We start from the raw sequence: 27708 nt of genomic DNA on the forward strand, positions 1-27708 counted from the left end.
CAGGACAGAGGGGTTCCCAAATTAATTTTTTTTAGTCTGTAAAGGCAGATTTCCACTACATGCTAAGAACAGGATTCCCAGAAACACAAAGCAGCCCTCTCTCACTCCTGAAGTCTTGAAGTCTCCCTCTTGAGAAGGGAAAGGCAAACCTGGATTGCAGCTGTTTGCTTTTAAAAAGAAACACCACCACCTTGGTTAATAATAATAATAATAACTTTATTATTTGTACCCTGCCCATCTGACTGGGTTGCCCCAGCCACCCTGGGCAGTTTAAAAAATAAGTCATAGTCGCATCAGGTACTCTGAAAAGTCCTGCTATGAAAACTGAAAGTTTTTACTGAAGTAGTCCTAATGCAGTGTGGTAAGGAATTTCCCCGAGGTTTCTTATTTTAAGAGCAGGAAGTTGATCTCCTTTTCAACTGAATCCAGATGCCCTTATTTGGACGAAGAATCAGTTCTCCTACAGGGCAGAGTTGATCACGCCGCTGTGTACTTTCAATAAAGAAGTGCCTCAGGATGGTAGCTAGAATCGCCATTTCTTCCATCTTTGCAAAGCGCTGACCTGCAGAGCAGTTAAAAAGCAATTACAAGATGCAATTAACCATAGCAGTAATGCATATTTATTGTTATTCAACACATCACACTGTGGTCAGGGTCCCAAAACTCAATTTTAAATTCTTAAACAATTAAACGTTTTTCGATACAGATGTATAATCAAATCCACCCAAACAAACAGTGTGTGGGGAGGGGCAAGCCAAGGGAAGGAATGAAAAAGTGGGAAAAGTAGAAGGCAGGGGCTCATAGTGTTGGTGCAGAAATGACCTTTAGACTTAGGTGTGTTTGCACTGTCCATTATAAAACTAACCGCCATGGCTTTCCTAAAGAATTCTGGGGACTATGATTTGTTAAGGATGCTGAGAATTGTTTTGAAAGATCAGTGATAGAAGCATACTGTGCTCTGGAGTTCTGACTTTTGACTCTCACACATACCGATACAGTTCCTTGGCCCAGCAGAGAAAGGCACATATGCATACGGGTGCCGCCCAACTGCGTTCTCAGGGAAAAATCGCTCAGGTCTGAATTCCTCAGGCTCCGGGAAGACAACATGGTCTCTGTGCAGCATGAAAGACCCAATTATGACATCCGTTCCTTTGGGTATCCTGAATCCTCCTGCCAAAGAACAATGGATAGTTGTGAAAACTTCTCCTTGTAAAACCAGCATGATAGCACTAAGCTTATAGCCACAATATATCAAGGCATCAAGTTGCGATGGTTCCATATTTGTGGAATGCTCTCCCCAAGGAGATTCAGCTGGTGCCTTCATTATACATCTTTAGGCACCAGGCAAAAATGTTCCTCTTTAACCAGCCCTTTGGCTGATTGACATCAGATGCCCCTTTAAAATGTGTTGTGGAAGGAGGGGCAGATTATTGGGTTGCTTTCATTTTTATTATGTATTTTTTATTTTTTTATATTGTAATTTTATGCTGTGAATCTTCCTTGAGATCTACAGGGTATAGGGCGGTATACAGATTTAATAAATAAAGTAAATAAATAAATAAACCCACTTGAAATACTTACTAATATAACATTCCTCACTCATTGTACGGCCAAAAAATGGAACAGAAGGGAAAAGGCGAAGAGCTTCTTTAACAGCACAATCCAGATACCGTAGTTGCTTCAAATCGTCCATTGTGATGTTACGATCCGAGTCCCCTGATAAGATAACAAGAGGCGGTTAGAGAAACATGTGTTATTGATTACCAGCAAAACATGCATCCTAACTTTGAAGTTCGGACACCTATTTTTAAAGGATGGTGGAACAGGGAACATTTGAGGGACTAGTTCAGTCACTGTCATAATACATTTCTGGGCTTAGGATGCAAGTCAGCATGTCTTCCTAAGCCAGAGGTTGAGATAAAGCATAAAAAGCATTAGGCCAGCTTCCTGACTCCAGTACGGTGTTTTGTCAGCAGGAGTTGCCAGTTGCTGAGGCTACTAAAGGACAGAGCTTCCAAGCACTCATAGCCCCACTCTGCCAGCAAAATAACTAACTAAATAACTAACTTCTATCTCTTTTGTTTTAGGTATGAGACTAGCTGCAATCCTTTTATAGGTGGTCCCTCTTAAGAGAGCTAAACCAGCGGAGCATCATTGCCTGGCGAAGGGAAAGGATGCTATGCATCATTGATTGTATCTGCAGAATGTTATCTGGGAGCCTTGGAGAAATATGCCAAGCCAGAGTAGACCCCACCTACAGAGTTTATTATTTAAATGTTTCCTGTTAGACATGGAGGGGCAAGTGGGTATGATTTGGTGAAAACAGCTTCATGGGCCAAACTGGGACTCATGCTGGGCCAAAGATACTGGACTTATATGAGCGGAATTCTCTGATCTGGCCTCGTACAGAGTATGAATAAATGAGCCTTCCACATCAATAAAGTGTTTCAAAGTTTTACTGCAAGCTGTCTTTAAACCTGTTACAAAATATATTGTAAATACAAATCAACACATCGCTCTTAAGCAACAGGCAATTTGCTACAATTCTCTGCAAACGGAAATCTCCACAAAATATTTTATGCCGTTAAGCCTCAATATTTTACAAGGGCTTCTCCGTCTCTGCATTAGAAGAATCAACAAATGTTCATGAGTACCCAGAAGTATTCCTGCATACCATACTGTTAGGTTTCCAAGGGGTTGCTCGTGCGCAAGCAGGCAAATCTCTCCCTGGCTGGCTGCTAATGTAAACTTTATCTGTCCGGAGAGCCACTCACCCGTGGCTGACTCAATCAGTGGCGTAGCATGGGTTGTCAGCACCCAGGGCAAGGCAAATAATTTGTGCCCCCTAACCCGTGGATTTGTACCCCCTAACCCTAACCCCCAGATGTTGCACCCGGTGCACCCCCCACGCTACGCCACTGGACTCAATCGCTGGCAGAATCCGTGAGTGGGCGTTTCTTAAACTTCTTCCAGCAAAGAAGCTCCTTGACGCCCAGTCTCCGCCTTCCCTCTCTGCGCGAAAGCCTTCTGCGCAGAGAGGGCATGGGCAGCAGAGGACCCCTTCCTTCCCTGCTTGTTCCAGGCAAGGAGTCGTGGGACCGCCTCCCCACTTCCGACTCCTGCACCCCCTCTCCACTGGAGCTGCGTTTATTCTCTTCCCCAGAAGAGGAGCTGCTTCTCCCGATCCCTGGAGGCTCTCTATAATCCCTCTGGCTTTTGCTCTCTCCCTCCGGCACTGATGGCAGTTCCCTGACACATACTTATCCAGGTGTATACCCACAGAAAAGAAAAAGAAACTTACCAAAAACCTCATCAAGTTCATGGTGAACTTTTCTTTGGGCTTCTGGATGACTTGCAAGCAAGTAAATACACCACTTCATGGCAGAAGCAGAAGTATCATGACCCTTGAAGGAAAAAATGAAAGAGGCCTGATGTTTATCAGAAAAATGGGATCCTCAGCCATTACAATGATGTCCCAGTCCAAGGCCTAAACAAAGTATTTCACACCCTCTGAAACTCACAGCAGTTTTTCTTAGCACAAATCCAAAATTTGAAGGCACCAGCCACATACACGAGTAAGTCTTGTAAGTGTTTGGGGGGAAATTAAGGAAGAACAGATGCAAGGATTTTTTCCAGGCCTGGTCACTTTCCATGTGCTAAAGACAAACTGACATTCCTGAGTCACTCTCATATCTGAAAAGATCTTGGTAGAATGGTTAACACACCTATCTAAATATGAAACAAACATATACACTGAAGCTTGGCTTTTAGGTACCTTCATTTTATTTTATATGATATATGACATGTGACATGTGACATTTTTATCCCACCTTTCCTGCTTTTACACAATCCCAAATGTGTCATGTATAAAACAATTGCATATTTCATAGAAAAACAATCTCTTGTATAAAAACATGCTTTCCTTTGTTTTTGCTTATTGCATTGTAACTGACCCCCACTTCCCATGTCTCAGTCAATTGAAAACAAGCGTTCCTTTGGAACTGCCTCCACTAGAGAGCAGGCAGATAGATCCCTCTTGCCTCTTTGGAGCCCACTGAAGACCTTCCTTTCTCAAGAAGCATTTTAAGTGGGGATTTTTTTTTATCCCCATCTATATCTGGATTGGGACGTGGGTGGCGCTGTGGGTTAAACCACAGAGCCTAGGACTTGCTGATCGAAAGGTTGGCGGTTCGAATCCCCACGACGGGGTGAGCTCCCATTGCTCAGTCCCAGCTCCTGCCCACCTAGCAGTTCAAAAGCACCTCAAAGTGCGAGTAGATAAATAGGGACCGCTCTCCAGCGGGAAGGTAAACAGCGTTTCTGTGTGCTGCGCTGGTGCTGGCTCGCCAGCCGCGGCTTAGTTACGCTGGCCACGTGACCCGGAAGCTGTCTTCGGACAAGCGCCAGCTCCCTGCCTCTTGAGCAAGATGAGCACGCAACCCCAGAGTCGGTCACGACTGGACCTGTTGGTCAGGGGTACCTTTACCTTTATATCTGGATTTGGAATTGTTTTATCCATTGTATTCTTAAATTCTTTGTATTGTTAAAGCACTTCTGAGATATTTAAAAAGGAAGGAATTCATAAATGGAATTAAATGATTAATAAATAAAAAGCCATGCCTCAGTACCGCTATAACCACCAGAGGGCAAACACACACAACAAAGTTATTGGTGAATCAAGTCAGGTTTTAATTATACTCACTGAACTACCATTAAGCAATCTGTCTGGCAGCTGTTTGTGTGCAAGTAGTTCTTTGTTTTCTTTATTAAAGCAAATTAATATCAGGCAATGATTTATTCCATGCCCATGTATTGTTAATAAAATAAGATGCATCATTGAGAATTTATTTAGGCTCCACTGGAAGAGAATACCAGACTAATCGGGTATGGCAAATGCAAGCTTACCATCTAGCTAAGGGCAGCTTCAGATACATATTTTCTACAGCAAAGTTTTACATGTGTTAAATTAGCAAACACTTATCTGAAACAATTATGTTCAATTATTTTCTCTTAACAAGCTCAAACCAAGCCTAGGTACTTTTTTTCAGCACTAAGCTGAAGTATGCTATGGCAGGTCTCATGTGTAGACATTTGCCTATAGCCAGAGATTTCTTGACTTGTAGAATAGCCTCTTATCACTTACACCTCTCTATTTGCAAGTAAACACTATTGAGTTCAATGGGGCTTACTCCCAGATATATGGGTACAGGATAGCATCCTTAACCACCATGCTATGCCAGCACTCTTGTGCTCGAGTAGGGACCACTCCCACTACTGAAACGTATAGTAGCCAGAGTTCTTGGTGTGCTTTTTTCTTAGCACTCTTGTACTGGGCATTCTATACCTCAAACATGAAAGTATCCACTTCCTCTCGAATGTCCAGGTAGCTCAACTTCTTCCCATCATCGTCTGTGGCATTCAGAAGCATATCAAGAAAAGCTCTCCTGACTTTGTGCCCGCTTTGTTCACCGTTGCTGACAGCATTGCTTCTATGCTGCTCCTGGTTTTTTAGTTCTTGAGCTTTTTCTGCAATGACCTTAGATAATAAAAATTTTAAAAAGCCATTCATTTCTCAGATTGCAGGATCCAGTGTGTGCACTCACTGCAGTACCAAATAACACGACTAGCTGTTGTCCCCTGAACCTGTGCTAGGTCTGTATACCCAGTTATGAAGATGCATTTGCTGTCTTGGCAATAACAAACTGTTGCTGGTGAGGCACAGTGGATAGTGTTGAACTGAAGCTTGAGTTTGAATCTCAACTCAGCCATTAACTCCAATAGGTAGCCTGAAGGTTGAGTCATTCTCTCATAGCACAGCCTGCCTTGCAGGCATGTGGTGAAGATAAAATGGGAATTACCACATGCACACTGTTACCACAGGGAAAAATATAACTAGGATGGATGGATGGATGGATGGATGGATGGATGGATGGATGGATGGATTGAATCACATAAACTCCAGAAAATAGTACTCTTCATGGCATGTCATCCTGGACATTCAGGAGCCAAGGGGTGTAGAAGAAAATGGGTGTCACTTTGGTCCTGCCCCTCAATGTCTCTAAGCTAACCTTCGTTCATTGAATGCAAATGTGTGAAGGGAGCTTGGGAGCACAATTGCCTGAATACACAACACTCTTTGCAATCTGGAACACTGATAATGTGGGGATCCAGATTTCAGAAGCCTTGTAAGCGAGTTCAGGTAAAAACACCCTCAAGCCGTCATTAGATGTTTTCCCTAAACACACAAAGGCTGGGAGTGGAGAGAGCAAACTTTTGCACACACATGCCCAGCCTGACATACTCTGAGCAGGGCTCCAAAGTCTGGGAGGGTCACAATTGTGAATACCTTTTGGTATCTGTGCCTATGAAATAGAAAATGCAGCAGCTTACATTATCAGTAAAGCTGTGAAGTATCTTCAGACTTCTGTAATGTTCTCTTCCATCTTGAAACATGAGGTACAGAAGGTCAAGCCAGAGCCAGGGAGACTTCTGTCTTTGTTGAATCAGAACACTCATCCTAGGGAAACAAGCAACAAAGCTGGGTATATCCCTAAGAAAATGACGAGAAGTACAGGAAAGAGCCCAGATGTATTGCTACTAATCTGAGCAAATTAGTGTCAGAGAAATATGGTATACATGTGAAACAGATACACAGAGCCCCAGATCAGGACATACAGCTTGGGCCATTTTCAGCCCCTCCACTGCGCTGGTCACCTCCAGTGTTAATGGGGCTTCTACATAATCATTCAACCCGGTTCGCACAATCCACCTCCAAAAGGAAGGGTAGGAGGAAGATTGTACAAAGTAGGCCTTTGCAAGTTTTTCATGCAGACAGTCAAGTTCAGGTTAAAGACTGAAGGAGCATTTCCACCCCCATCATTCAGCCCGGACACTGAGGTCCAGCTCCGAGGGCCGTCTGACGCTTCCCTCACTACGAGAAATGAGGTTACAGGGAACCAGGTAGAGGGCCTTCTCAGTAGTGGTGCCCACCCTGTGCAACGCTCTCCCATCAGCTGTCAAGGAAATAAACAACTATCTGACTTTCAGAAGACATCTGTTTAGGGAAGTTTTTAATGTTTGATCTTTTATCACTTCTTCTTCTTCTTATTATTATTATTATTATTATTATTATTATTATTCTGTTGGGAGCCACCCAGAGTGGCTGGGGAAACCCAGCCAGGTGGGCAGGGTATAAATAAATTGTTGTTGTTGTTGTTGTTACAGTGGTACCTCAGGTTAAGAACTTTATTGGTTCCAGAGGTCCGTTCTTAACCTGAAACGGTTCTTAACCTGAGGCGTGCTTTCACTAATGGGGCCTCCTGCTGCTGCTGTGCCGCTGGCCCATGATTTCCATTCTTATCCTGGGGCAAAGTTCTTAACCTAGAGCAACCACTTCCTGGTTAGCGGAGTTTGTAACCCAAAGCGTCTGTAACCCGAGGTACCATCATATTAATATTAATATTATGTCTGCATGGTGGAAGGGAAAGGGGCCTTTTTTCCATGTAACCCCCCAATAAAACACTGCAGATCAAGGCTCTGCTTCAAAGATGGAAACCTGTGGCCCTCCAGATGCTGTTGAGACCCCAACTATCAGCATCCCTGACCATTGACAGGCCACAGGTTCCAAATCCTTGCTGCTGGAATGCGTCATCCCACTAAAAACTACCTGTAGACAGCTTGGACATATTCGGAATCCTTATTATGTTGTGCTCCTATGTTCTTGCCCATAGCTGTTTCTAGGAACCGAAGAGAGAGAGAGAAATCAAACAAAGAATCATTCTCCTAGAAACCAAGAATGGGACATAATCGGAGCAGAGGGCCCATCAATGTTGACAGAATTTAAATGAACAACAAGCTATTCACGTTATTTTTTAAATGGCATGTGTCTAATTTAGATAAATTGTTACAAGAAGAACAACTCTTCTGGTCAGATCTCACAAAAATGTCCATTCGTCCAACAAATGAGCAGGGATGTTTAAACCTCATTTACTGCAACACTTTGACAGCAGCAACTGCACTTACCACAAATTACGTCAAGGGCACACAGAGTAATGTATAAAGTGCAATCGAACAGCTCCTTGTCCACGTGCCTTTCAAGTTTCTGAACAAGGACATTGGCTTGTTCATTCATCACTTCAAGGAAATCTTCTAAGATGGTAAAATGGAAGGTGGGTGTTAACATTTTCCTTCGGGACCGCCATTTGCCTCCAGTGCTGCAAAACAAAGACTGAAACATGAATGCCTTCAAGCAGGACCCGGAACAAAACATTGCAGTGTGCAGTGCTCCTGTTCAGGTTTCCAGACACTCTCTTCTTCTTCACCCCCAACTGACCATTTTTTCCTCTAACATTCAACAGCCCATAGTCACTGATCATGCTCAGTCTCCAATGTGTTTTTTACTGGTTCTTTCCACATTGTCTCCCCATCCCTGCAATAAAGATTTGGCACTGGAAAATTTGGGGTTTCCCTGAACCTGCCGGTGCCCCCTTCCCTAGGCTACATAAAAGGATGATTGAGCACATAAAGAACCGTAACCTAGCAGACTGAGGTCATTAGTATGGTGATGTTCAAGCAATACACCACTTTTCAAATCTCATGGATCTCAATGCCAATTCTGGATTGGCAATGAGTGGTCACCTCCTAAGGCTTTTTCTTCATAAACTATTATCTCTTTCCTGCTCCAGCCAGCAGCTGAAAACTTCCAGCTCACTGCAGATTCTACCAACTAGTTTTATGTTAATACAGGGGTGAGGTTTCAGTTTTGCCCATTAGGCCATTTAATCTTTGCCCTCACATCAAATCATAGAATTGTAGAGCTGGAAGAGACCCTGAGTATCATCTAGTCCAGCTCCCTGCAATGCAGGAATATGCGGCTGCCCCATATAGGGATCAAACCTGAGACCTTGGTGTTATCAGCACTGTGCTCTAACCAACTGAGCTATGCAAGGATACATGATGCCATCTGTGTGTGACAGATAGAGATGTGGCTGCAAATAAACCATCAGGAGCCTTAAAGTCAGTATCAATCAGCTGCTTGGCGCTGCCTTCAAAGCCCAACCAGTGGAGAACTCCATAGAGAGCAGCTGACCTCTGCTAAAAGCAGGTCCTGAAGTCAGCACCAATCAGCTCTTCAGTACTTTTCTTGAGAATTGAGCAAGGCTACACCCACCGGCCCACCTCCAAAGTCCACACACTCAATAGGACATGTGCAGGTGTTGGGTGGCCAGTGGGCTGTCATGGGTGTGGCCTGTAACCCCAGTCCCACTTCCTCCTTCACACATTCATTATACAGTGGTACCTCAGGTTACATACGCTTCAGGTTACATACGCTTCAGGTTACAGACTCTGCTAACCCACTTTGCTTCAGGATGAGAACATAAATCGTGCTCAGGCAGCGCGGCGGCAGCAGGAGGCCCCATTAGCTAAAGTGGTGCTTCAGGCTAAGAACAGTTTCAGGTTAAGAACGAACCTCCGGAACGAATTAAGCACTTAACCCGAGGTACCACTGTACATGTATGGCAGGACTGATAACCCAACCTGCTCTGAACGCACCAGCTACATTGTATTCCAAAGGGTACGACAAAACGGTACAATTCCCACTTATGTTCTGGGTCCGTTTACCTCGTTAGGAGTCCTGTGCCCAGCCAAGGATGCAAAAGCGTGTAGATAAAGGGTTTTGCAAGATGCTTAGAGCTTCTCAACACTACCTGACAACAGAAGCAAGGAAAAATGTAACTTCTTGACTTTGCCTTTCTATGAATCTAACTTGAATCCTACACTCTTTCTCCTGATTGCCTGATGGACTCACTAGCTCCCACTGCTTGCTGGGTCACCAGGAGGCAGACCCAGAGCCTGTCCGCCATAGGGCTCCCTTCTACAACTTGCGCTTTCATTCTTTTACTTTTTAGACTACAGAGTAAGGATGTGAGGACCTGTGAGTGCACAGATCACGCACACATCTGTTCTGAAAGCTCAATCAATGTGTGGAGGTCAAAAGGACATCCCAGGTCACCTGAACTTGGCTCAGCTCATTCCCCATCTAGTGTATACCGGGAATTACTCATGTACTTTCAAATGTTATTTGATATTTGCAAAAGCAGTTGAGGTTCTCAGAAAGGTGCATGTTGCACTGAAAACCACCTTTGGCATCTGTTCTTGGCTCCTGCTGCATGACAGGCAGCCAGGGGCATCGTGTCATTTTCCAAGTGGAAGGCCTGCCTCCATAGGGAGCTGCAGACAGCAACACAATCTGTCTCCAACATGATTGTCAGATGCTTCTTTCCCTGTGTCAACTCTGTTTCCCTATCACCATGTCCACCTTTATTTGTAAGACTAGTTTTAGCAGGTTAATGACTGTGCTATTAAGCAAAAGGGGCCTGATTCCAGCCTGCCTGAGGGCCCTTCCTTCTGCCAGGAGATCCTAGTCTGTAAGTAGGTTGGCTAGTTGCAAAATATGGCAGAACTCCAGCACTTTTAATAGCTGTGTTGAAGAAGGAACTTCAACAGGTGTCCTGCTGGAATTTTCTCTTCTGCCTCACTCTTGCAAGTGCTGGAGATCTGCCCACCCACCCATGAGGGCTGCTGTGAACCCATCTTCAAGGAACGGCTCTCAACACACGTACCCCCTCTTTATTATTTCTTCATGTATTCCAGAATGTGGATTATAGGGCTAAAGCCTAGAATTCCAAGGAACACAGCAGCCATATTTCTTGCTCCCACCCATTCAGCCCATCTGCTTCAATCTACCTCCTTTGTTTGCTGTGGCTGGGAGGGTGTCAGCTGTGCTTCAGAGAAAATGAGGTGGGGGGGGGGACAGATGATGGGACTGGGAGAGCAAATGTGGCTGCTCTTCCTTTTGCTGCACTGCATCATTTAAATCGGGAGTGGAGAGAACCTGTAGCCTTCTGGACTTTGTTGACCCCAACTCCCATCAGCCCCATTCAACATGGCCTATAGTCAGGAATGGAGGGAGGAGGATCCAAAAACATCTGGAAGACCATCTGCTTTAAAGCTCTTTGTCCAGCATAAGTGGCAGCAACCCTAGACCTATTCCATGCGACTGGCAGTTGCAAGTGATTTAAGATCCTGCCAAAGGAAGGGGGGAGGGACTTTGCCCAGTTTTAAAATAAATAAATAAATCAGAGCAGATATTATGGCATTTGCTTTTGAAAAACACCACCTCCACACTGTTGATGAATAGCACTCAGCTAAGATCTTCAGACAGAATATCTGCATTAAGCATAATCCTCATGCTCATCCTACAAAGTGAAGTGCAAGGTTTTCTTGAGTGCATGCACTGGAAAAACTATTTCTCTCTCTCTCATGTTCTTGGATTACAGTAATATTTTTCAGAAGGATCGCAAATCTGATCTGGCACCTTTCTTTATATTTCTTAGAAATTAAGCTCTAGCGGCTTCCACAGGACTTATTCCCAGGAGTCTTTAGACTGCAATCCCCTCTGAGTCTATACAGAAATAAGTTCCAATGAATCTAATGGAGCTTGCTCCTGGTCCTATTCATCATCCTCTCCAGGCATGCACTGTTTGGCAGATTATACTCGGGGGGGGTGGTAGTGCTGCAGGGGAGCTCCCCAGCCATGCAGTAAAGTCTAAGAATGACAACCTCACCTCTACAGTTTCCGGACGATATAAGAGCACAACGGGATGTGGTCCTATCCAAAGTTGCATCAGTGGGACATTCCGGAAGGGTTCCATGGAAATTATCATTTGCTGAAAGAAAGCTGGGAAAACATGCATCCAGTTTGAAATTGAGGAATTCAATGACACCACCTCTACACTACTTGTTCTCATTTCACGTACTCTAAGCTAAGATCAACAGCCACACAGTAAGAGAACCCTCTTCCCAAATTCAGATTGCGAGAGACAAGGAGCTGATTCCAACCTCCCACTTTCACATAAAGTTCTAATTTATATAGCATGCTCAGCCATTCCCATCAAAGGGCATATTCAGATTTGCTTAGAAATCAATTTGACCATATAAAATGAGGCTCTTTTACGGGTGATTCCATACAAAGGGGCACTGCGTGATTGATGGGTAGTGTGCCCCACTATGACATTGCATACAAAATAATCCATATTTGATTATTGTGACCATATAAATGGAGAAAGGGAAGTAACTAAAGCCAGAATATAAATGGAGAAAGGGAAGTAACTAAAGCCAGAAGTAATGCAGATGGATCAAGAAGCAATAGATATGTCCTGAACAGACAGCCTCGGTCCTAAGTGATTTAAGTACAGAAGGTGAGGCACAAAGAAGTCCTGCTATATATACTTCTAATGAAAGTCTATCTAACTGCTCAGTCAATGTAGCCATGATAGAAGAAACATCTTCACCTAAGCAAATACATTCCTATCATAAAACTTTGCATTTCACGAATTCCTGGAAAAATCCTGATCTGGCTTAGCTAGGTAAGATTCTAGAAAGGAATTGCAGCTAATTAAGAACTCTAAATTTTCTCTTTTCTAAAACAAGCATTTTAGAGCCAGTTATTTAACCAAAGCCTGTTTCCCTACTAAAAGCTTTTATTCAAGTGATGCCAACTGCAATAGGTGCTATAACAGGGGTAGGCAACCTAAGGCCCATGGGCCACAAGTGGCCCACAGGGGTCATTTAACTGGCCCACAAGCCACCCCCAAACTGAGCTGCCGACTCGGCAAGTTCCCACGTGCTGCACTAAACCGGTGTAGCATGGTATGAAGACTCGCTTCTGTGGCACTGGAAATCACCTTGGCGCATGCGCAGATGCCAGAAATCATATCTGCACAGATGCAGACACTGGAAATAGCAGGCGCACACGCTCACACACACACATGATCCAGCCCACGGAGGGATTTCCGCTGGAGTGAACCAGCCCAGGCGAGGTAAACCTTGCCAACCCCTGTGCTATAACAAGGTCTATTATGAAGGCAGATTCTGTATCTGTGGCCACTATTAGGTGTAATTGTTAACCTGCCCTTTATATACTGATTCAAGAGAGATTTCTGAATATAACATATGGAAGTAGGAACACTGAGGGCCCATTGTGTAAATAATGTATATAAAGCAGACATTCTGGGGGAACTTCAATTCCTCCTCACCACTGTGAGCTGAATAAAGAGCATGAAATCTACTCTCGACTCCGAGTATATGTCAGTTGGCTGCTTCCTTTCTCGAGGACAAAGCGGCGCAGCGAAACAGAGGCTGCAAACGCGGTGGGGAGGCAAGGAGGAGGAACCCCGAGAGGTTCCTGGGGAGACGCTTTCTGACGAGCAGCTCAACCCAGGCAGAGCTTAACGTGGAGGCCTCATTTTCTGAGCCGGGCGAGGGATGGTGAAGAGCTGCTGGAGGAAAGCTGACGTGTTGGCTCGAGGGAGGAGGAGAGCGAGAAAGCCGGGCAGGGAGGGCGTCTGAGGCGGAGCTTGAGAGAGTGCTAGTGCCTGAATGGGCTCACAGTGGAAACCTAAATGGGTCTACTCCGAAGTAAGCCCCACCGATTTGCCGGCCGTGTTGAGGGCGTTTGTTTTATTATTCATTAAATTCCTGCGGCAGAAGAGCGTGTGCAAGCTCACTGTTGCAAGCCAAGCTATGTCTACAGGCATTTTGGCACCTGAAACAAAACCCATAAATAAATTGATTCCCTTCCTTTAATGTTTTGAAATCTTATCTACAAATATTACAGTATCCCTTTTAAAAAACTGCGAAGTCTTTAATCATGTATCACGGGACTTTTTTCATTTTTGTTTTCTGCTATAGCATAACACTGCTACCCTATGGGATAATAAACTGATATTAATGATGATGATGATTATAAGGATGGGTGCGCTGGATTTTAGCAATACAGTGGTACCTCAGGTTACATACGCTTCAGGTTACATATGCTTCAGGTTACAGACTTCGCTAACCCAGAAATAGTGCTTCAGGTTAAGAACTTTGCTTCAGGATGAGAACAGAAATCGTGCTCTGGCAGCGCAGCAGCAGCAGCGAGAGGCCCCATTAACTAAAGTGGTGCTTCAGGTTAAGAACAGTTTCAGGTTAAGTACGGACCTCCGGAACGAATTAAGTACTTAGCCTGAGGTGCCACTGTAAATTGCACACTACAGTAAATCTATAAATCATACCTGTGATTCTTACATTACAGGGGTGTTGGACTAGGTGGCCCTTGGGTTGCTTCCAAATCTACAATTCTGTGAAGAGGAGGAAATAAAATGTGCATTTCCCAGCGGGAAAAACTTGCTACTTTCTGTTATCCAACTCTGGACATCTAGCATCTGGATGATGATGATGATGATGATGCTTCTAGATAAGCAGGGTATATACAGAAATTACCTACGACCCTATTTATGAATTTCCAATTTCCAATTTTTCCCAAATTATGCTGCACACACAAGATCACACCCTGGAATCAATATTCTCAACTGATCCGGACTTTCTGGCACTGGTGGGATGAGGAAAAAGCTCTTTCAAAAGTGCAATGTGGAATATAAGAGTAGTTCAGAGAATATTAAAGGAAATATTACTCACACATCTGCAGTAAAAAAGGGGGGGGGATCGCTACCTCAAAATCATCCCGATATTGCATACATGGAAATGGTTAAGGTGCGTTTCCGAACAGAGACGGGGCATCTCACCTTACTGAAATTAAGATACATGGAAAGGCAGAATTTCAGCCACCTCCAGGGAGAAGATGCGTTTGGAGGAGGCGCAGGAAGGCTATTTCGCAATGCCTCCTATTTGTACCTTTCCAGAATGTGTCACAGTGGGCAGGTGAAGATTGCCAAAACCTAGTAGCCTATTCGATTTCTTTCGCCCCAGCTGCCTGGGAAAACTCCGTGCGCGCTTTCTCTGCCTGCCTGCCTGCCTGCCTGCCTGCCTGCCTGCCTGCCTTTTACCTTCCCCATCGCGTTCAAAGAGCAGCGCGTTGCCCAGCAGCGGGTACCAGGGACTGATCCCCGGGATGGGCTTCAGCTGCACGTATTTCCAACACTGGTCCAGCAGGAAGCGGGCGACCCAGACGGCCAGGAGCAGGGCGAGCGCCGCAGCCGCCCAGGAAAAGAGTCGTTCACCCTCCGGAGCCATCCTTGGCGAGAGCAGCCGAGCAGGGATGGCCTCCCTCGGCTCCAGGGAAGCGAGTTGCTTGGAGAAGAGGCTCCAAGGTAAGGCGAGGCGGAGTCCGGGGAGGGGAAGGACTGGGAGAGCGAAGGCATCGCCTCCATCTCTCTTTAACAGTGAAGACTTGGGGGAGGTGGAGCCAAATTGTCAAGGAGATTAAGCAACCCCTCTTTGGGAAAAATGGTGTCTGCCCTGGGGGCTTGTTAGCTTAAGAGAAAAGACGAGCAACAGGAGAATAGGGTATGAAATTAGGCCAGGGCCAGACCTGGCAGAAAGTGGACCTAGAGAAAACATTTTTCTTCTTCTTATGCAGCACTAGAGCACATCAAGGGAAGCTGAATGATGCAGGATTTGGGAGAAGGAAAGAAAGTACTTCATACAGCACACAGTTTATAAACTATGGCCATTGCTCCACCGGGAGCCAAGGCTGACCACCAACCTAGGCGGCTCTGCTCAGCGGATGATCAGGTTGCGAACCACCCTGAGATGTATGGATGTATACAAATTTTAACAACAACCACCACGACTACCAGAGACAGTGCCAGATTTACATACAGGCTGAGCTGCATGCGGGTGGGAGAGGCTGGGCCTCGTGCCAACGTTTTTGAAAAGAAAAAATATTCGAGGTTATAAATTTATAAATACTTTCTGTATCAATGCCAAAATTTCAGCAATGTTCTACTTTCACTGAGTAGAAAAAGGAGAGCGATGTTTTGTTTCTCATGATCAGATGCTATTAAGTTTGGGCCCCCCCAGGTCCCCTATTCCAGGGATCCCAGCGGCTTTAATCCAGGGTGCTGGGCTTCTGTTCGCCTTCCTCCCCCCCCCCCCCCCGCACCATGTCTTCTTTAAATGTACTGTACAGTCATACCTCATGTTACAGATGCTTCAGGTTGCGTTTTTTCAGGTTACGAACCTCCGAAACCCGGAAGTACCAGAATGGGTTACTCCCAGGTTTTGCAGTCTCGCATGCACAGAAGGGCTAAATCGCACTTTGCGCATGCGCAGAAGCTCCGAATCACAACCCACCCGTGCGCAGACACGCAGACGCGGGTTGCGAACGTTCATCCCGCATGGATTGCCAGCCGACCGTCCACTGTATTGTCCTTTACTGCTGCCACCAAAAGCAGAAAAATTGGGAATGGGGGCTGTATCAGGTCCCTGAACTAGGGAGGCAGACACTCTAATATAAGATAATAAAGCCGGAAAGGATTTTGGAGGAATCGGTGGGTGGATTAAATAAATTGGCATTTCTTTATTCTGGGAATTACCCGGTATTATGGCCGCTTGTGAATGAAGAATATAAGATACAATAAGGTAATGCCTTGCCATATGAGTGTCATCTGTTGGTCTTTAGCTTACTACTATACTACATTTCGCAGTGCCTCGACATTTAACAAAATACAGTGGTACCTCGGGTTACATATGCTTCAGGTTACATACGCTTCAGGTTACATACGCTTCAGGTTACAGACTCCGCTAACCCAGAAATAGTGCTTCAGGTTAAGAACTTTGCTTCAGGATGAGAATAGAAATGGTGCTCTGGCGGCATGGCAGGAGCAGGAGGCCCCATTAGCTAAAGTGGTGCTTCAGGTTAAGAACAGTTTCAGGTTAAGTACAGACCTCCAGAACGAATTAAGTACTTAACCTGAGGTACCACTGTATAGAACTGGACAAGTCTTGACCTGCATGGTTTCCATAGTAGCTTTTAACTCTGCACTGTGGCCTGGGACAGCCAAGGAACAAAGAAATCCACAGGCAGCCTCACTTAATGTGCACCATGTCCAAAGGTTCTGAAATGTATGAATAAAACAGTGAAAAGTATACATCTGCTCATCCACTTCCCTACAGATTTCTCTTGATGAATGCTTTAGCAGGGAGTTGCACTTGATGACCCTTGGAGTCCCTTTCAGCTCTACGATTCTATGAATGGACTTGAGTTTCAGAAAGAATTCTTGCTTTATCTTCATGTTTTCATCACAACATGTCAAAAAAACCTACCTTGCACCAAGTCAGGGTACTGTTGCATCTAGGTCAATATTGTCTACACTGACTGCCAGAATTCACCAGAGTTTCAGGCAGGAATATTTCCCAGGCATATCTGGGGATGATGGACATTGAACCTGGGATGTCATGCATGCAACGCGGATGCTCTCCCACTAAGGTACAGCTCTTCCTCATTATTCACATGGCTGATAGCCAGGTGACCTCTTCATCTTGCAGAAGCCCTTGAATCCCTTCATTCCCCTACATTGGTGCTCAGGCAGAAGATTTGCGATACAGCGCAACCACATCCACTTGTATTGCTTCTCCTTGCACGCCCACGCCCACATGCACACAGATATTTTAGTCCACTGCGACAAGAGCTCCTTAATTCACGTAACTGCACAAACCTGAATTTCTGGTACACACTTGAATCCTTTCCATAAAATAGCAACAGTCTGGAGGTAGCCTTTATCTTCATGCCAGAAAAATAAATCACTGCAGGTGACGCTTTGGCTCACATAAAGATCAAGAGATAGGGAAAGCTTCATCTATTAGATTTCCACGTTCCGGGCTACTGCTATGCACAGAATCAGGCCCAGTGAAAGAAAACACAGCCATGCTATTGTGATCTTAGTTAGGAAAACTCATCTGTCCAAAGGTTTCATAGGAATGTCTACTTACATGAACAGTTGGGACAAGTTGTAATATTCACCCTAGCTCCAAGAAGCAAGCGGAGTGTGCTCACCGCTGGGAACTCTTGGATACACACACCATGTTTTAGAATCCATTTAATGGATGATTTGCAATATCTACCTCACTTTCTCAACATTTAAAATTAAACCAAAAATATTGACTTACCTCCGTTAAAGTGAGAGGATTAAAAAAATATAATCTGCAGAACTTTCTCTTGATTGCATACTGCCCCTCCTTTATCCAAAGCAAACAAGCACAGAGCAGACAAAAGGTGGCTTCTCAAATCCCCGTAGACATATTGTTGGATGACAGAGGACCTCTTTAGTGAGCATTCATCCTGATTTGTTTGCAGAGAGATTAGATGAGATAGTGAGAATTCATCTTGAATTTGTCCACAAAGAGATTCAGAGACAAAATGAGAATGCATCCTGATTTGTTGTGGGGAGATACAACAATTATATCAAGCAAGTGGCAGTGGAAGACAGGAGTGCCTGGCATGCTCTGGTCCATGGGGTCACGAAGAGTCGGACATGACTAAACGGCTAAACAACAACAAGCAAGCAAGTGTTAACCCAGACTTCCTAGTGCATTTTCCTGTCATTTTCTTATTGCAAAAAGGCTGATCTTTGGGGGTTTTCTTTTGCAATAGCTCCAAAACAGCGATAATTGTACCACCTGAATTTGCTGGGATAGTATTCTGCCCCCAAATAGGAAGCACTCTATTTAGATCCATTCCAAATTTCTCCCCCAAATTGCAATGTGGTATTATTCACGATTATTTCTCTGGTTTGCCAAACCAGATCAAGCAAACACAGTGATCAAGTCCATCAAATCATTACCAGCGGCCTGTGATGACACATAGGAATTTGCATATGATGCCTATAAAAGTCAGAAGTAAAATGGCAAATGCAGCCCTTCACACAGAAAAGCGCAATGAGAGCTCTGTGATGCGGGTGACTTGTTAAATGTTCCTGTGAAGCAACTGTAGTTCCTGTCTTCATGCACTAGGTGGTGCTAATTTGTCCTGGGTCCAGGACAGGCGGCCCTGAGATTGCTGTGATGCTCATGTCTAATCTCTACTTCCAAGGTCTTTTATTATATTCATACATCATTAAAATATATTATATATATTATCAATATTTCTTATGTGCATACATTTCAAAATACAGGAGTTTTAAAAATTAAAACACACTGCTTTTTTTTTTTTTAGGATTAAGAAAAGTCATATAGTGGCAACCTAGATTGAAGCCTACAAATCCCATACCCATTTGCAAGATCCCATCAATTGAACAAGCATCAGACTTTGGATTGCAGCTGCTGGCTTTTAAAAAGCAAAAACACAGGTTTGGTTAAGAAAGAAGTCCTAGTAGCATTGGGCAGTCTGAAATGTCATGCACTGAAAACCAACAGTTTTTACCCAATAAAAAAAAGTCCTAATGTGGTGTGGTAAGGAATTTCCCTGAAGTTTCTTGTTTTAAGAGCCAGAAGACGATCTGTTTTTCAACTGAATCCAGATGCCTTTATTTGGACGAAGAATCAGTTCTCCTACAGTGCCGAGTTGATCGCGTTGCTGCGTACTTTCAACACAAAAGCGCCGTAGAATGGTGGCTAAAATGGCCTTTTCTTCCATCTGTGCAAAGCGCTGACCTGCAGAGGGATTGGAAAGCAATGACAAGATACAATTAACCAGAGCGATAATAGATATTTATTGTTATTCAGTATGAGCCATGTGACACAGAGGTCAGGTTCTCAGGTTCATTTTTAAATTCTTAAACACTTTTATAGTTATACAGATGGTGATGGACTTACAGCCACTGGTAGGATTGAGTGAAAAACTGGAAAGGATGGATAAATGGTGTACAAATAACCTTTAGTTCTAGATACATCTGCACTATACATTTAAAACACTATAATATTACTAACAGTCATGGCTTCCGCAAAGAATCCTGCGAACTGTGGTTCATTAAGGGTGCTGAGAGTTGATGTTTTTACTCTTTTTTATCCTTTTTTGCTCTCTTTTTTATTCTTTATTTATTCTTCTACGTACCAACACAGTTCCTAGGCCCAGCAGAGAAAGGCACATATGCATATGGGTGCCTCCCAGCTGCGTTCTCAGGGAAAAATCGCTCAGGTCTGAATTCCTCAGGGTCTGGGAAGACATCAGGGTCTCTATGTAGTACATAGGCCACAATGATGGCCTCAACCCCTTTTGGTATCCGAAATCCTCCTGCCAAAGAACAGATAGTCATGAAAGTTTCTTCTTGTAGAGCCACCCAACACTGAGCTTACAGCCACAGCGGATCAAGCCATCAAGCCACTTGGGCTACTTACTAATATAACATTCCTCAAGCAGTGTACGGGCAAAAAATGGAACAGAAGGGAAAAGGCGAAGAGCTTCTTTAATAACACAATCCAGATACCGTAGTTGCTTCAAATCGTCCATTGTGATGTTACGATCCGAGTCCCCTGATAAGATAACAAGAGGCGGTTATAGAAACACAACTTATTTATAACTAGCAAAATATGCATCCTTAACCTTGATGGTCTAACAACTATTTTATATGTTGATGGAGCTGGGAACAGTTTGGGTCCACTAATTCATTTCTGTGCTTTAGGCTTAGGGTGTAAGTCAGCATGTCTTCCTTTCTGCTAGCACACGGTGTGACCACATTGGAGCTGCAAAGATCCAAACTGGGATCTGTATTTGTGGGCCTGAGGTTCCCCAACTCGGTGTTAGAAAAGCTATGTGATATTTATGAGCACTTACCTAGAAATAAACCTGCATCCCACCCTTGTCCAAGTTTATACCCACGGGAAAGGAAAACTCACCAAAAACATCATCCAGTTCACGGTGAACTTTTCTTTGGGCTTCTGGATAACGAGCAAGCAAGTAAATACACCAGTTCATTGCAGCAGCAGTGGTATCATGACCCTTGGAAGAAAGAATTAAAGAGACATAATGTTTTCTATGTGAGACAAGAAGCTACTGTTAGAAGTGGATATGGAACAACTGATTGGTTCAAAATTGGGAAAAGAGTATGACAAGGCTGGATATTGTCTCCCTGCTTATTTAACTTATATGCAGAATTCATCATGCGAAAGGCTGGGCTGGATGAATCCCAAGCTGGAATTAAGATTGCTGGAAGAAATATCAACAACCTCAGATATGCAGATGACACAACCATGATGGCAGAAAGTGAGGAGGAATTAAAGAACCTTTTAATGAGGGTGAAAGAGGAGAGTGCAAAATATGGTCTGAAGCTCAACATCAAAAAAACGAAGATCATGGCCACTGGGCCCATCACCTCCTGGCAAATAGAAGGGGAAGAAATGGAGGCAGTGAGAGATTTTACTTTCTTGGGCTCCATGATCACTGCAGATGGTGACAGCAGTCACAAAATTAAAATATGCCTGCTTCTTGGGAGAAAAGCAATATCAAGCCTAGACAGCTTCCTAAAAAGGTGAGACATCACCTTGCCAACAAAGGTCCGTAGAGTTAAAGCTATGGTTTTCCCAGTAGTGATGTATGGAAGTGAGAGCTGGACCATAAAGAAGGCTGATCTTGATGCTTGATGCTTTTGAATTATGGTGCTGGAGGAGACTCTTGAGAGTCCCATGGACTGCAAGATCAAACCTATCCATTCTGAAGGAAATCAGCCCTGAGTGCTCACTGGAAGGACAGATCGTGAAGCTGAGGTTCCAATACTTTGGCCACCTCATGAGAAGAGAAGACTCCCTGGAAAAGACCCTGATGTTGGGAAAGATTGAGGGCATAAGGAGAAGGGGACGCCAGAGGACGAGATGGTTGGATAGTGTTCTCAAAGCTACCAGCATGAGTTTGACCAAACTGCGGGAGGCAGTGAAAGACAGGAGTGCCTGGCGTGCTCTGATCCATGGGGTCACAAAGAGTCGGACACGACTAAACAACAACAACAACAATGTTTTCTCAACAACAACAAATTCTGGGCCATTATATTGATGACCCATTCAAGGGCCTGAAAAAAAAATAGTTCCAATCCTCTGGCACCTGCAACTGTTTTTCATAGCAGAATTCCAAAATTCAAAGGCACCAGCCTCATACACAAGAATGAATACTTCAAAATTTTAAGTGCATTGGCAAGACTAGGTGCCCGGGTCACTTCCCCTGTGCCAAATGCAAACTGACACTCCTGACTCACTCCCATATTTGAAAAGGTCTTAGTAGAATGGTTAGTACACCTATCTAGCTATGAGACAGATTTTCCCTAGCTTTGCTTCCAGGATATGACTTTAATTTATTTTGTAACCTACCACTGCTTCCCATTACTTAGCTGATGAAAATCAAGAGTCTTTTTGGAAGTGCCTCCCTCTAGGCAGCAGGCAGGTCGTCTTGCCTTTGGGGGCACCCATTGTAAACCTTCCTTAGTCTTACAATGCAATCCTTCTAACATGTCTGCTTGGAAATCAGGCTCATTCAGTTCATTGGGATTGCATCCTTAACCACCACTCTCCTCCAGCACTCTTGTCTACCTCAAACATGAATGTATCCACTTCCTCTCGAATGTCCAGGTAGCTCAACTTCTTCCCATCGTCATCCGTGGCATTCAGAAGCATATCAAGAAAAGCTCTCCTGACTTTGCGCTTCCTTTGATCACCATTGCTGACAGCATCGCTTCTATGCTTCTCCTGGTTTTTTAGTTCTTGAGCTTTTTCTGCAATAACCTTAGATAATAAAAACAAGAAAAGCCATTCATTTCTCAGGTTGCATAATCCAATGTGTACAGTCCCTGCAGTGCCAAATAAAACAATCAGCTATCTCTGTTGGACTTAGCTATGTCCCTGGCTATGTCCCTGGCTATGAAGACACACTTGATGTACCAGCAATAACAAAATGGTGACAGTGAGGCATTGTAGTTAGTGTTGGACTCAGGTTTGAGTTTGAATCCTGACTCAACCATGAGATCCATTAGGTAGCCTGAATGTGGGATTCCAAATTCCAGGAGTCTTGAAAGTGAGTTTAGGAAAATACACCTGCAAGCCTTCATTAGATCTTTGCTCTAAATGCACGAAGATTGGGAATGGAGGGGGTACTGTCAGCAATGTTGGGGGCTGGCCCAACATGTCTGTTTGCAAACTTTTGCCCACACATGCCCAGGCTAACAAGCCCTGAACAGGGCTCCAGAGTCCAGGGCAGGGGGCACCATTGTGAATCTTAGCAGAACACACTTTAGTACCTGTGTCTATGAAATATAATGCAAAAAGAGAAAACTCAGCAGCTTACATTATCAGTAAAGCTGTGGAGTATCTTCAGGTTCCTGTAATGTTCTCTTCCATCTCTGGACATATGATACAGAAAGTCAGGCCAGAGCCAAGGAGACTTCTGTCTTTCTTGAATCAGAACACTCATCCTAGGGTAACAAGCAACAAGGCTGGGTATATCTCCAGGAAACTGATGAGAAGTACAGCAAAGAGCCCAGATTTCTTGCTACTAGGCTGAGCAAAGTTGAGTGCCGTGTAGAAAGGCAGAGAAATATGGATGACACGTGAAACAGATAATCAGAGTTCCAGTTCATGACATAGAGCTGGGGCAGTGCTCAGCTCCTCCACTGAGCAGGGCATCTACATTAGCCCATATAGAGGTCTGATTGTGCAATCTGCTTCCAAAAAGGTGGGTGGGGATGAAGATCATGCAAAGCAGGCCTTTGCAAATTTATCTTGCAGACAGTCAAGTTCAAGCTAAAGGCTATCTGCATTGTGGAAGGGAAAGAGTCTTTTTCTCCATCTAGCCCCTTGTAAAAGTATTTGCGGATCAAGGCTCTGCTGCAGAAATGGGGAACCTGTGGCTCTCCTGATGCTGTTTGACTCCGGCCACCAGCATCTCTGACCTTTGGCAGACTACAGGTTCCCCGTCCCTGCTGCTAGAATAATCACATTGGCACCTACCTGTAGACAGCTCTGACATACTCCGAATCCTTATTGTGTTGTGCTCCTATGCTCTTGCCCATAGCTGTTTCTAGGAACAAAGGAAATAAAAATCAGTTAAAGAATCCTGCTCCTGCAATCCATGAAAGGTTGTGGACTCTTCTCTTCACTGGAGGTTGGGTGGTCATCTGTCAATGATTCTTTAGCTGTGATTCCTTCATTGCAGGGGATTGGACTAGATGACAGTTGGGGTATCTGCCAACTCTCCAGTTCTATGAATTTATGATTTTTTAAAAAATAAAAAAATGGAATGTGCTCAATATAGATGACAAACAACTCTTATGTTCAGGCCTCACAAAAAAGTAAATTCTTCCAGAAATTGAGAGGGATGTTTAAACCTCATTTATTGCAACACTTTGACAGCAACCACAGCACTTACCACAGATTACATCAAGGGCACACAATGTGATGTAGAAAAAGCAATTAAACGGCTCCTTGTCCACATGCTTTTCAAGTTTCTGAACAAGGATATTGGCTTGTTCATTCATCACCTCGAGGAAATCTTCTAAAATGGTGAAATGGAAGGTGGGTGTTAACATTTTCCTTCGGGACCGCCATTTGCCCCCAGTGCTGCGGAAGAAAAACTTAAACATTATCTTTCTCTACACAAACAAATCTCAAAGCAAAAAATGCAATGCCTTCAAGCAGGACCTGGAACAAAACATTGCAGTGTGCAGTGTTCCTGTTCAGCTTTCCAGACACTCCATCCTACCCCCACCCCCACTTGCCCCCAGGTGGCCATTTTATGAGGTTGCAGAGGTACTGAACAGGAGAGAAATAGAGCAGGACTGCACCCAAAGTCCACACACACGGCTGAGTATCTGAAAGGGGCCGCCCATCTACAACAGACACCTCTGTACACAAGGAATGGTTCTTTTCAGTAGCACACATGCAGGTAGAGAGTGGGCAGTGGGATGGATTTCAGGTGTGCCTGACTTGGGACGCGGGTGGCGCTGTGGGTTAAACCACAGAGCCTAGGATTTGCCATTCAGAAGGTCGGCGGTTCGAATCCCCATGACGGGGTGAGCTCCCGTTGCTCGGTCCTAGCTTCTGCCAACCTAGCAGTTCGAAAGCACGTCAAAGTGCAAGTAGATAAATAGGTACCGCTCCGGCGGGAAGGTAAACAGTGTTTCTGTGTGCTGCTCTGGTTCGCCAGAAGCGGCTTAGTCATGCTGGCCACATGACCTGGAAGCTGTACGCCGGCTCCCTTGGCCAATAAAGCGAGATGAGCGCCGCAACCCCAGAGTCAGCCACGACTGGACCTAATGGTCAGGGGTCCCTTTACCTTTACCTATGACTTCATCTCCACTTCCTCCTTCACTCATTCATTATACATGTATGGTGAGACTTGTGAACAAGATTCATTGTTCATCCAGTACTGGACATGCCACCTATGCTGTGTTCCAAAAGGGTACACTGCCCAACCACATTCCAGGGGTGCTTTTTCCTTTACCTCGTTAGAAGTCCTTTGCCTAGCCAAGGATGCAGAAACTCGTAAGGACGGGATTTAGTAATATGCTTAGAGCTACTCAAAACAACCTGCCAAAGAGAGAGAAAATTTAAAATATATTTGAGTTCAAAGTGATGGCTAGTGTTTTAGCAGACTTGACCACAAATCCCCCTAAGCTATTTGCAATGTAGGTAGCAGCTCATTTGCTTTCTGATTAGTTTCCCCGAGTTTGATTATGCCCCAAGGTATGCCAGATCCTGACATCAAAATGGTAAGGACCTCTACAGGGCCCTGAAGCCCTGCACTCTGACCATGGGAAATCGTATTGACCAAAGCACTGTGCACCACACACACAAAATAGCAGGAAGGGGAATGACTCCCACTGTGACCCCACCTCTTGATCACCACACATTGATTCAAAACTACGACCCATATTTTTGGTTGGCTCTGCTCCTCCTACATTTTTGACTTACACTTTACCCCTGTCCACCACCCACTAGGCATTCTAAACCCAAGAGAACGGGGCCTTTGGTGGTGGTGGTGGTGAGTTCTCCAGCCCTGCAGAGAAAACTAAGCATGAGAGACTCACCTCTATAGTGTCTGGATGATATAAGATGACATAGGGCAGTGGTCCTACCCAAAGCTGTAGCAGTGGGACATTCCGGAAGTCTTCGAAGTAATTCATCATCTGCCGAAAGAAGGCTGAGAAGACATGCATCTGGTTTGAACAGGATAAATTCAGTGATCCCACCTCTAGGCTACTTGTTCTAATAAATTTATCGCATAGTCTAAACTAAGATCAAAAGCCACACCACAATAGACCCCTCTTCCAAAATTCAGTCAAGGAGCTGGTTTCTGCCTCCCACTTTCAAGTAAAGTTTTAATTTATGTAGCATGCTCAATCATTCCCATCTAAGAGTATATTTAGATTTGCTTAGAACTCAGTCTGACCATATAAATGAGCCCCTTTAATGGGTGATTCCATACAAAGGGGCTCCACATGACTGATGGGTAGTGAGAGATTGATTATTAGATTAACCTTTTATTGGGGGCTACACCTCTGAAAAAGTGGCCAGTTTTGTCTTTAGAGAGGTAGTTTTAATTTGTTGGGGTGATAAGTTAAATTCTTCAGGGGAGCAAACTCTTATCTGACAAAATGTCTGTTTCTGATCATCATTTTAACTGTGAATATATATATATATATATATATATATATATATATATATATATATATATATATATATATATTAAAAAGTGTTGTACTCATCTTATCTTCTGCAACGCCTCTCGCTAAACAAATAAATAATGTTTGTATTGTACAGTGCTGAAATGAGGCGATAAAACGAAAAGCAAGGTCCCAAAACAACCACCGCAAGCGAGGAGATCCGTCTGGGAAGCGGAGGGCGGCTCCTTCATAACGCCTCCTATTTGTGCCTGTCCCAGATGCGTCGCGTTGGGCAGGTGACGTCTGCCTAATCTCAAAAGAAGGGAGCTGGTTGCGCTCGCTCTCTCTCTCTCTCTCTCTCTCTCTCTCTCTCTCTCTCTCTCTGAAAACTGCGCGCGCGCTCGCCTTTGGCAGCAGGAGGGAGAGGGCGCCTCGCCACCTGGCACCAGCCTTTTACCTTCCCCATCGCGTTCAAAGAGCAGCGCGTTGCCCAGCAGCGGGTACCAGGGACTGAATCCCGGGATGGACTTCAGCTCCTTGTATTTCCAGTACTGGTCGAGCAGCAAGCGGGCGAGCAAGACGGCCAGCAGCGTGGCGAGCAGGGCGAACATGGCGAGCGCCCACGAGAAGAGCCGCGCGCCCTCCGGAGCCATTGCCCAAAGGACCATCGTCGCCCAGCGCGGACGGCGTCGCTCTGATCCGGAAAGCGCTTTGCTCAGAGCAGAAACCTCAAGGCAAGAGGAGGCGGAGCCCGGGAGGGGCAGGAGCGCGAGAGGGGAAAAGGAGGTCACGGCAAAGGAGAAACCGGTGGGATGGGTTCATTTTTCATTCACACAGGGCGGAGTGCGCTCTGAAGAAAGGTGGCTGCCTTGGGGGCTTGTTAGCTTAGCGAAAAAGCCACGTGAGGTATAGACTCGTGCGAGGCCTGATATAGAGAAAAGTTTTTCTTCCCCTCTCATATAACACGAGAACTCGTGAATTTTGGACAGGCAAAAGAAAGGATTTCACACAGCGCGCAATTTAAACTGTGGAATTGGCTCCAACAGGAGCCATGGCTGACCAACCAACCTGGATGGCTTTAAAGGAGGACTGTGGGTTAAACCACAGAGCCTAGGGCTTGCCAATCAGAAGGTCGGCGGTTCGAATCCCCGTGACGGGGTGAGCTCCTGTTGCTCGGTCCCTGCTCCTGCCAACCTAGCAGTTCGAAAGCACATCAAAGTGCAAGTAGATAAATAGGTACCACTCCAGCGGGAAGGTAAACTGCGTTTCCGTACTCTGCTCTGGTTCGCCAGAAGTGGCTTAGTCATGCTGGCCACATGACCCGGAAGCTGTACGCCGGCTCCCT

At 44.8% G+C, this 27708-nt stretch overlaps 2 protein-coding genes across 2 annotated transcripts; both read right to left on the minus strand.

Annotated features, from left to right (window-relative positions):
• Positions 1 to 199: 199 nt before the first annotated feature.
• On the minus strand, positions 200 to 15120 carry LOC309349683 (cytochrome P450 4V2-like). Its single transcript, XM_081876042.1, has 11 exons — positions 14889 to 15120; positions 11628 to 11740; positions 9622 to 9707; positions 8023 to 8213; positions 7667 to 7736; positions 6391 to 6517; positions 5345 to 5536; positions 3302 to 3404; positions 1582 to 1716; positions 991 to 1170; positions 200 to 562 (listed from the first exon to the last, which is right to left on the minus strand). The coding sequence occupies exons 1-11, from the start codon at positions 15073 to 15075 to the stop codon at positions 390 to 392; spliced, it is 1557 nt and encodes a 518-aa protein (XP_081732168.1). The 5' UTR covers positions 15076 to 15120; the 3' UTR covers positions 200 to 389.
• A 3742-nt stretch (positions 15121 to 18862) lies between these two features.
• On the minus strand, positions 18863 to 27051 carry LOC309349605 (cytochrome P450 4V2-like). The gene is made up of 11 exons (XM_081875838.1): positions 26821 to 27051; positions 25788 to 25900; positions 25202 to 25287; positions 24128 to 24318; positions 23710 to 23779; positions 23048 to 23174; positions 22297 to 22488; positions 20617 to 20719; positions 20119 to 20253; positions 19835 to 20014; positions 18863 to 19434 (listed from the first exon to the last, which is right to left on the minus strand). Exons 1-11 carry the CDS (start codon positions 27029 to 27031, stop codon positions 19262 to 19264), a joined length of 1581 nt encoding a protein of 526 aa, XP_081731964.1. The 5' UTR covers positions 27032 to 27051; the 3' UTR covers positions 18863 to 19261.
• Between the last annotated feature and the right edge of the window lie 657 nt (positions 27052 to 27708).

This window comes from Podarcis erhardii, assembly GCF_964252035.2.
Source record: "Podarcis erhardii genome assembly, chromosome: 9".
In the NCBI taxonomy this organism is placed as follows: domain Eukaryota; kingdom Metazoa; phylum Chordata; class Lepidosauria; order Squamata; family Lacertidae; genus Podarcis; species Podarcis erhardii.

Bases quoted from the DNA above. Each gene is read 5' to 3' on its own strand.
- LOC309349605 (XM_081875838.1), bottom strand. From the start codon at position 27,031: ATGGTCCTTTGGGCAATGGCTCCGGAGGGCGCGCGGCTCTTCTCGTGG. The intron at 25,901-26,820 runs GTAAAAGGCTGG...ATGTCTTCTCAG, and splicing joins CTTTGAACGCGATGGGGAAG to CCTTCTTTCGGCAGATGATG. The intron at 20,015-20,118 runs GTAAGTAGCCCA...GTTCTTTGGCAG, and splicing joins GCTTGAGGAATGTTATATTA to GAGGATTTCGGATACCAAAA.
- LOC309349683 (XM_081876042.1), bottom strand. From the start codon at position 15,075: ATGGCTCCGGAGGGTGAACGACTCTTTTCCTGGGCGGCTGCGGCGCTC. The intron at 11,741-14,888 runs GTAAAAGGCAGG...ATGTTTTCCCAG, and splicing joins CTTTGAACGCGATGGGGAAG to CTTTCTTTCAGCAAATGATA. The intron at 563-990 runs GTATGTGTGAGA...ACTGCTCTGCAG, and splicing joins TGGGCCAAGGAACTGTATCG to GTCAGCGCTTTGCAAAGATG.